General features: G+C 56.6%; 1 protein-coding gene across 9 annotated transcripts; it reads left to right on the top strand.

Moving 5' to 3' along the window:
* The first annotated feature begins 298 nt into the window (after positions 1 to 298).
* LOC128116643 (uncharacterized) lies at positions 299 to 7,340 on the top strand. 9 transcript variants are annotated; one of them, XR_008220548.1, is made up of 15 exons: positions 299 to 606; positions 681 to 803; positions 1,053 to 1,171; positions 1,252 to 1,402; positions 1,471 to 1,555; positions 2,350 to 2,552; positions 2,717 to 2,834; positions 2,986 to 3,158; positions 5,264 to 5,406; positions 5,486 to 5,588; positions 5,874 to 6,176; positions 6,372 to 6,590; positions 6,693 to 6,777; positions 6,946 to 7,024; positions 7,139 to 7,249. XR_008220548.1 is itself a non-coding variant. In XM_052748085.1 (15 exons), the coding sequence occupies exons 1-15, from the start codon at positions 334 to 336 to the stop codon at positions 7,283 to 7,285; spliced, it is 2,379 nt and encodes a 792-aa protein (XP_052604045.1). In that variant the 5' UTR covers positions 299 to 333; the 3' UTR covers positions 7,286 to 7,340. The 9 variants fall into 9 exon arrangements, 4 of the variants coding, with proteins under 4 accessions (XP_052604045.1, XP_052604046.1, XP_052604047.1 ...); XM_052748085.1 differs by having other exon boundaries at positions 6,891 to 7,024; positions 7,139 to 7,340; XR_008220550.1 differs by lacking the exon at positions 6,946 to 7,024 and having other exon boundaries at positions 6,372 to 6,598; positions 7,048 to 7,255.
* Positions 7,341 to 9,291: the final 1,951 nt, after the last annotated feature.

The following is a 9,291-nucleotide window of genomic DNA, read 5'->3' as shown; positions in this document are numbered from 1 at the left end:
CCTTCCTCTTTGCAGCCCTTCCCCCACCGACATGACTGAGGATGGGCACTGGGTTTCCCAGGAAACAGTAGGAAGAAAAGTGCTGGGGCCAGACTGGCTGGGGCTGGTGGAGCAGTCCAGTCGCTTGAGGGAGACAAAGGTGAGAGCCATTTCCCGCCCCCGCCCCCCACAGTCCCCTAGGCCAGGGCAGTCTACCTGGTCCCAGGGGGTGTCCCCAGCACCAGCCTTGCAAGGGTGGGGGCGGGTGGGCCTGTGGATCCCCTGGTCCTGACTTGGGTCCTTCTGTCCTTGTAGGGCTGTCCGGCACACCCTGCAACCTACTCAGCATCTACCATGGGAAACCCCGCTTCGAGGCTTGGCTGCCTGGGGGAGAGGAGGAGCCGCTCACACACCAACCCGAGGACCCACACCAGCTCCAGGACCCGAGGAGGCGATCTCTCTCCAGCCGCAGCTCCTCAGGGTCCACTTCCACCAGGGATCCCCTGGGCCTGGTGGGGCTCCCGTGCTGTCCAGGTGACAGAGGTCACAGAGACAGTGGTGACAGAGACGGTGGTGACGGAGGCCGTGGAGATGGGGCCCTGCAGGCAAAGACGGCAGCCGGCCCAGGTGAGGAAGGACAGCTCTAGAGCATGGGGGAGTCCACGTGGAGGCCAGATGAGGTAAGTACATCCTGCTTGCAGGCAACCCTAGCACCCCTGGACACGCTGTGCAGCTGGCTGGATGGCATGGAGGAACTGCAGGCCTCCCAGGGACCCCTGGCTGCAGATGCCGCTTTGGCTGCTTCCCAGCTGCGGGAACAGGAGGTACAGGGCCAGGAAATAGGGACGGGGTGGGAGGTGGTGGCACTTTCATCCTTTGAGCCTCAGGTCAAGCCACTGGCAAATAATGGTGGTTACCATGTGCTTGAATCTGGTACCCAAGGGTGGGCTGCATGCATACACCTGTTAATGTTCCCACGGCCAGTGATCCTTCTGAATAAAAAGGGGGGGCAGTAGTGGGATGGGCAGGGACCCCAGAGCCCTGCACAAGCCCTCTGACCTCATGTCTGGTAGCTGCTCCTGCGCCTGCTGAGGGAGCGTGCACCGCACATGGAGCCAAGATTACAAGAGGCCGGGAGGCCGGCAGAGCTGTGCACACAGTGGCACCGCCTGGTACAACAGGCAGAAACCAGGTGAAGCCACAGGTCGGGGGACCATGAGGGTTCTAGGGCAGGGAGGGCAGGCTGGACAGCTCCTCCATCTCTGCCCCAAGGTGGAGACTCCTGGGGCAGCTCGTCCCAGCAGCAGAGCGTTTTGAAACAGCCTGCAAGGCTCTGCTGGGGAAGCTGGGCCCGAGTGAACAGCTACTGGCTGGGCTGCAGCTAGGGCCCGAGTGCCCTGAGGAATCTTTGCAGTACTTCCAGGTATGACCCAGGCTTGGGGTGGCAGTCTGTGGACTGTCACAAGCTCAGTGTCTTGTGCTTGTTCACAGGAGGTGTGCGAAGGGCTTGTGGTCTGTACCGAGGATCTGGAAAGGGTTTTGGAGACTGGACAGAGGCTGGCAGAGCTCCTCACAAGTAAGTGGACTTCAGCCCAGTCACCCCAGCCAAGATGTGCTCAGGGAGCCCGCAGAAAAGCCTACCCTTAGCCCAGGGCAGACATCTGTGCCATTTCCCAGATAACAGGGCCCGGTCCCCGAGTCCAAGACCTCAATGTCTTTGTCCTCGTTGATGGTCCTCAAGGACCCTTCTAATGCCCTCATCCCTGCTACTTGTTGTTGGTTGTTTTTCATTCTTTTGCTCTTTTGGGGGGCTGGCCACCCAGCTCCCAAATAAATATACACGGAGAGTTACTATTACTTATGAATGCCTGGCCTTAGCTTGGCTTGTTTCTTGCCAGCTTTTCTTAACTTAAAGGATCCCATCTATCTTTTGCCTCTGGGTTTTCACCTTTCTCTATTTCTGTATTCCTTTCCCTATTTCATACTCTGTGGCTGGTGGTGTTGCCGAGTGGCTGGCCCCTGATGTCCTCCTCCTACTTTTCTTGTTCCTTCAATCCTCTTCCCAGATTTCTCCTCTTCTTTTATCCTCTCTGCCTGCCAGCCCCACCTATCCTGTCTCGTGCCTCGCTATTGGCTGTTCAGCTCTTTATTAGACCAATCAGGTGTTTTAGACAGGCAAAGTGACACAGCTTCACAGAGCTAAACAAATGCAACATAAAAGGATGCAATGCATCATTGCTTCACTGAAACAAATGTCCCACAGCATAGACAAATGTAACACACCTTAAAGTAATATTCCACAATGGCTACTGGCCCCCAGGTCCCCTTCGATGTCAGTGTTTCCTCCCTGGCCTCTTGTTCTGGCTGCAGGTGACCAAGCTCAGCTGGTGCAACAGCGGCTGGATCAGTTCCAGGAGCGTGTGAGGTTGACAGAGTCACAAGTCACCCAACAGAAGCTGCTGTATGCTCAAAGGACAGTGTCCTCCAAGTCCTCACCACCAGCAGTCTTGGAGGCCCAGCTTGAACTGGAGGGGTCTGCCTCAGCACATCCAGGGCTCAAGGATCAGAAGCAGGTGTCTGTACCCCCTTGACTTCACATAGAAGAAAGACCTCCAACCTACCTCATGCCCTCTGAGGAGACTGCAGCCCACTGTACCAGGGAGCTAGAGTGGCTGGGAGTGCGTACTTTCTGTCCCTGGCTAGGGCTGTCTAGAACAATGCTGGTTTCCTCCCACAGCTGAGTGTCCAGCTGGCCCAGCTAGCGGAGCGGCTTGAACAGCTGGCACAGTGGGCAGAAGCTTCTAGTCACACAGCAGTACCCACGGTGACCATCTGGGATCAGAGCCCCTCCTCAGGTACACCAGGGCCTTGGGCGTACCTGGGAGTCTTTGGGAAGTCACTGCCCGGCCTGAGGGCAGGACCAGGCCCGTGCTCAAGAAACCAAGGTGGGGTGAGTGTGAAGGTCTTGCCAAGGTTGGGCTCTCAAGTTTTCACATCTCTCCCTAGCTGTGCTTCAGGCCGACACGAAACCCCTGGAGGGGCACTGGTTAGAGACTCGAGAGCAAGACCCTGGGCTGAAGGCCGTATGGGAGCCAGCTGTGCAGATTTTGTGTGGCCTCACGGAGCAGGCAGCCATTGAGGAGCTGAGGCCGGAGGGTGACTGGAACCCAGCCTTGCAGGTGCCTTGGAAGACTAGGGGGAGGAAGGTATCACCAAGAGTCCCTTGGGAGGAGAGGTGACAACAGGGACACTGGACAGCTAGAGTACTCTGAGGCTGAGCTAGTATTTGCCGGTAGGAGGAACTGAGGCAGAGGACTCTGGGAGTGAAGAGAGTAGTATCGGGGAAGGGCAGTGGGGGCTACAGAGCCAGCTGGAGAGATTTCTGGCGATGACTTCATGGCTCAGCTGCCAGCTTCTGACAGCCCCAAACCGCCACGTAAGGCCACAGCTCTCGCCGTGGGGCCGGGGCTTGAGATCAGAACATCCCTGACTGCTAAGCAGCTCCTCTTTGGACAGCACCGTCAAGCCTCTAGGCTCTAGAGGTAGAGGTAGGCGCTGACGTATCTACATGCCTTTTCTAGCAAGCAGAGCTCTTAATTAAGATCCAAACGTTGCTGTGAACGAGTCCCATTTATGTTCAGCTGGAAAGAAAATACGTCAGAAGCAAGACAGAAATTGACTTACTTCTGGCGCTCAGTCTGGGACGGTCCAGCGTTTACTGGAAGAAAGAGGCAAGCGTGGACTGTGCCTCCACCTGGCCCCTCTCCTGTAACACAGGAGTGGCTGGGATGCACGAGACCCTTCTTGAGGTTTGCCGTTCGCCCAGAAGTTCTAGGTTCCTTCGCCTGTTCTCAGATTTCTTTCTATTCCTGGGACTCTGATGGTTTCCTGGGCCACTGGAACCGGCTCTCGCCAGTGGGGGAGTTGACACTGTGGTTATACCCAGACTCAAAGTTCTGAGGGCTGAAGGTTTGAAATGGACGGGGCTGGCTTCTGAAAGCTGTGAGGGAAGGTCTCTCTCTCCTTGCCATGTACACTGCGTCCTCTTCCTGTGCCCTCTGGGTATTTTGTGTCCAAATCCCAGTCCCCTTTTGTATATGTACGTGTTTATGTGTATGCATGTGCGCACCTATGCAGAGGCCAGAAGTTGGCATCTGGCGTCTTTCTCAAGCACTCTCCACCTTGTTGTTTTTGAAGATTTGTTTTTTGTTTTTTTGTTTTTTTTGGGGGGGGGTTGTTTTGTTTTGTTGGTGTGGTTTTTTTTTTGTTTTTTTTTTTTTTTTTGAGACAGGGTTTCTCTGTGTAGTTTTGGTGCCTGTCCTGGATCTCGCTCTGTAGACAGGCTGGCCTCGAACTCACAGAGATCCACCTGGCTCTGCCTCCCGAGTGCTGGGATTAAAGGTGTGTGCCACCGCTGCCTGGCTTTATTTTGTTTTTAATTATGCATGTTTGTGTGTGTATGTATGTATGTATGTACATATGCGTATGGGTACCCACAGAGACCAGAAGAAGGTGCCAGATCCACCGGAGCTAGAGTGATAGGCAGTTGTGAGTTGCCTGACCTATGAAACTAGGTCCTCTGCAAGAGAACCAAGTGCTCTTAACTGCCAAGCTACCTGTCTGGCCCTCCACCTTATTTTATGAGTCGGGGCCTCTCTCCCTGAACCTGGAGTTGTTATTTGTCTAGACTGGCTGATCATCGAGTCCCAGGAGTCTTATCTCTGCCTCACTGGTGCTGGGATTACCGGCATGCCACCGCACTGATTGGTTTGGTTTGGTTTTTACATAGATGCTAGGGAGCAAACTCAGGTCCTCATGCTTTGCAGCAAATGCTTTACCAACTGAGCCATCTTCCCAGTCCCCAAATCCCTCCCCGCCACCCCTTTTAAGGGCAGCGGTCATATTGGCGCCTACATTCCACTACGATCTCACCCTACCATTAGTTACACATACAACTGCCTCTTTCTAAGTAAAGGGTGGTGGTGGTGGTAGTGGTGGTGAATACAATTCACCCACAGGACCTGGCTGGCTTTCTTCACTTTGCCCTGAACATTGGCACAACGCTGGGTGTGGCTGCCCTCCTCATCCTGAAGAGGCCCAGGGGTAGAAGGACTGGGCCAGCATATGCAGTCTTCTTGCTAATGTGGTGGGCAGTGTGAGGTACAGGGTGAATGGAGTAAGGAAGAGGGCTCGAGATGTGAGGTCCACGGAGGAAAAAAGATTTCACCCCTTCAGCTTTTCCCACTGGGAGAGCCAACCGTACACCAGGCTACTCTGATGGCAGGAGTTCCTATGGGGACAGCAAACCCTGGTGGTGTCATGGCTAAGGAGGAGCGGAGACGCTGCCCATGGGAGCACCTGCCACTTGGGCCTGCTGATGGACCTGCTGGGCTGCCGGGCTGCCGTGTCTAGCCCCTCCTGTGAGAGGTGAGCCTGCATGCCAGCCGTCCACACCCCACTCACACTGGCCTTCTACCCTGCTTATATCTGTCCGTCTCTTCTCCAGGATACATCCCCTGGGAGGGATGCTGCTGCTTGTGGGCCACCTTGTCGAGAAGCTGGTCTCGTGCTCCTGTAGGGTGAGCCAGGCTGAACCCTTGGGGGCCAAGGTGGGACCAGTGGCCAGAGGCTTTGGCCTGCGCAGTAACTGTGGACCAATCCAGGGTTAGCCTAATGACACTGGCTTTAGTGCCCTGGACCCTCTGTCCTAGGGCCACTGCCTCCGTGAGACCATTTGATCTCTAGGAGAGGCTAGCTGGAAGGCCTAAAGTTCTGGGTGGGACTGCTGAGAGGCTCTGGTGGATGGGGGCACTGGCTCAGGAGGGGTGGTGGTGTGGTGGGCAATTTGGGGCATGGGTTCCTCTAGTCCCCTAACATTGCTCCCTAATATGTAGGTGGTACAAGCCCAGAGCTGGGTGCTAGAGGAGCTGCCTGGGGCCCTGAGCCTGAAATGCTGCTGGACTCAAGCCCCAAGGGAGGTACTGGCTCTGAGGAGTCTTGACCAGGGGCCGCCTGGGGATCTGGGGAATAGAGATAAGGCTTGCCTCCTGGGGAAGATTTCAGAAGAACAGAGCTGGAGGCCTTGGTGGGCAGACGTCATCATGGAGAACTGGAGTCATAGGAAGCCAGAGCATAGCAAGAGGAACCAGGAGAAAAGGGACCAGTGGGTACTGATGGAACAGGGCCACCAGGAACAGGTAAGGGCAGACAGATACATACTCTTTTCACTCCTGGGCACCTAAAGGGGATTTGGCGTCACCTCACAGCAAGGGGCCAACATACACTTGGGTCTTGTGGGAGCACCACGTATATCACCTTGGTCATGGAATAAAGTGGTCCAGGGTGTCCCTCACACCCCAAGCCACAGACAGCACTGAAACTTTCCCCAGTAGGACCTTGTGGACAGTTTCCTGGCAGCTGGGCATCGGGACAGGGATGGACAAGGCTGGCCTGGCTATACCTGGGGGAAATGTGACCACAAGCGCCCCACCGTGTTGGAGCCAGGACTCCCCAATGGCCAGAAACACCCACACAGCATGGTCGGAGCAAGGAACACGGAAGGGACAAGCATACCAGTGGCCAGAGGCAGGCCCAAGGTCCAAGGAGGCTTGGTGAGCAGGTGTGAGTGTGGGCCTGTGATAGTGGGGAGGACAGATCCTCAGGAACTGCCCCCAACCCCTGCCGAGAAGGCCAGACACCCCTGTGCCCCACAGGCGGCAAGAGGAGCCCTGATGGTCCGTGTTGGAGGTGGCTGGGCAGCTCTGGATGAATTTTTGGTCAAAAATGACCCAGTCAGAGGTGAGAGCTGGAGGAGAGGAAGGGACATGCCAGTCGTCAGGGCCTGGAGGTGGTGGGTGGGTAGGAGCGGTTTGGCATCCGCTTTTGCCCAGCAACCTGGGATCTCTGAGCAGCCAAGGGGAGGACCAGCCAGAAGATCCACGAAAGATTCCTGTGCTGGACTCCTAGTGTGCCAGGCCCTGAAGTCATCACCCTGAGGCTCTGGACCTCCATCCGAATGGGCTCTAGCAGACCCCTGTCTCAGAAGGTGAGCGCTAGCATGTCTTTCAGAGCTAGGAATCAGGTCCTCCAGATGGACTGAGGACCTCCTTTGAGCCCAGGTGGAGGAACTGAACTGAGGAAGCCTGGCCACCCCTTTCAGACAGGGCTGCCGATTGGCAAAGAACACAGAGACCCCAGCTCCTGCAAAGTCAAAACCTCGGAGCAGCCCACTGAGGAGAAACGGCGAAGACTCCAAGATCCCACAGACAGGGACAAGAAACAGCGGCAGAACGCGGTCAGGGACTGAGCAGGAGCTGGGGCCACACGGGGCGGGGTTGTGGCTTTTCACCCTCAGCAATAAAGAGGAGTTTGGGGAACTGAAACTCTCTCCGGTGGGCCTTCATTTCCCTTGCAAACGCCATTCAAAAGCCACAGGGCCGAGGCCGGTGGCTCCCCACCCCCACCAATGCCTGCCCTGCATTCTTGTTCAGTGACTTTCGTGTAGGGAGGGAAGGAGGGAGGGACTTTGCAACTCAGCAGCCTCTCCCAGCGGGAGCTGCTCAGAGGTAGCCCTGCCCCGTGCCATAGTTTGCGCTCACCTGCCCACTCCACCTGTCTTGTCCGTGCCCAACCGGGCCTCAGCCCCGCCTACCGCCCTCAATGGGGAAGGGACTTGGGTCACCATAAGGAGGGGCCACGCAGATTTAAATGCTTGTGGCGCGGGGCTCGGGTGTGGAGGGAGCAGAGAGACCGCAGACGCCGCACCAGCCCTTGTCACAGCAGGTGGGAAAAATAAGGGCAGGTTGGGGAAACGAAACTGAAACACCTGCGGGAGCCAGGGGCCAGTGGCCCCAGGCAGACATAGTGATTGACCCAGGGGCCCAGACTTCTGAGCCCCATTTACCACCCTGGGCAATCTGAGCTCAGGATTAGAGGTGGGAAGCCCCTGATCCCTTGGGGTGGGGAAACTGAGGCCCTTGGCAGGCTGCTGTGCGGTCGGGGCGTGTATCTGTGTGTGTGTGTGTGGCGGGCAAGTGTCTAGTGGTTCCAGCAGGATATGTGGTGTGCTGTTTCGTCCTGCAGGTGGGGTACTCCTTGTACCCCTTTGTAAGAAGTGAGGTTAGTGGTGGGGAATCCTATGAGAGGCAATTGGGCTGACCATCTAGAGGCTCCTGGCAGCTCTGATTGGCTGAGGGAGGCCATGCGGGCTCCAGGAGGAGCGACCAGCTGTCCAGGGTGAGCAGCCACAGGGATGGTCCCTTGGGTGGTGGTATCAGGACTCTGGGAAGAAGAGGAAGGGGTCAGGGCTGTGTTCCTATCCGCACTCGCTTCTCACGCCAAGCTTGCGCAGGGTCGTTGACGTCTGTCTTTCGGGCAAGGCGCAGTTGATGTCCTCCCTCACGTTGCTCACAGTGGAGCAGAGGCCACGTTTTCTGTCCCCATGTGTGTGCTGGGCTGAATCTGCCCAGCCTCCTCATTCTCTTCTGATCTAGCTTCAGTGCAGCAGCAGCGGGGCCCTGGTGCGCATCTTTGTCATGGCCTGGGGTGAGGGCCTACCCTTCAGTGTGGTGACAGGTGGTGTCTGATGCCCCTGGGATGCTGACCCACCTGGCTCAGAAATGACCCTTTTTCCTCTTGGCAGCTGGGGCAGCCTGTGGTGGGCCTCTCGGGAGGCAGGAAGGACTTATAGCTCTTTTTGCCAGGGGAGTTTATGGGGACTTAGGTCACCATAAGGTCCCAGACCCGGGACCCCGATCCTTTGCTTTGATTGACACTTCCTGGATCTCTTGCCCTTCTTGATGGAGCTCTGTATACCCCTCACATTCTTGACCCAGATATCTGGTTGTCTTCCCAGGCAGCCGCTGCGGTTGCCAAATGTCTACTCCTCTACCCTCCTGGAAAGGGGCAGGGCCCAGGGAGAGTCATACCAGGTCCAAGGTCACCCACAAGCCAACAGGGAGTGGCTGCCAACCACAGGCTGCATCTCACACACCAGGACTCAGTCTCTCGGCCCCACCCCTTCCCCAGAGTCCCGCTCTCTCTGGATCTTTGTCAGTGGCTTCCCACCCTGAATCTCCTCTTTGTTCAGGGAACTCGAGCGGCTTGCTTAAGCTTGTGTTGGCTTTTCACCCGGGCCTTGCCCTTCTGCACAAAGCATGCTTGTTAGGGCTGGTTGTCCGTGACCAGGTCAGGAACCACTCAAGACCATGCCTGTCTGGCAGTTTCTGTGTCTTCTACAGTCCTAAGGTTGTGTGTCCCACCTTTGCTGGCCAGTGAACAGCTTGCCCTGGATTCCCCCCTTCATCCAGCCAC

The sequence above is a fragment of the Peromyscus californicus genome, unplaced genomic scaffold (genome assembly GCF_007827085.1).
Source record: "Peromyscus californicus insignis strain IS unplaced genomic scaffold, ASM782708v3 Scaffold_20__1_contigs__length_68692818, whole genome shotgun sequence".
In the NCBI taxonomy this organism is placed as follows: Eukaryota; Metazoa; Chordata; class Mammalia; order Rodentia; family Cricetidae; genus Peromyscus; species Peromyscus californicus.
The sequence above is the reverse complement of the archived record's forward strand: the minus strand, read 5'-3'. Positions and strand labels throughout refer to the sequence as shown.

Bases quoted from the DNA above. Each gene is read 5' to 3' on its own strand.
- LOC128116643 (XM_052748085.1), top strand. From the start codon at position 334: ATGGGAAACCCCGCTTCGAGGCTTGGCTGCCTGGGGGAGAGGAGGAGC. The intron at 5,589-5,873 runs GTGGGACCAGTG...CCTAATATGTAG, and splicing joins CTGAACCCTTGGGGGCCAAG to GTGGTACAAGCCCAGAGCTG. The intron at 7,025-7,138 runs GTGAGCGCTAGC...CACCCCTTTCAG, and splicing joins GCAGACCCCTGTCTCAGAAG to ACAGGGCTGCCGATTGGCAA.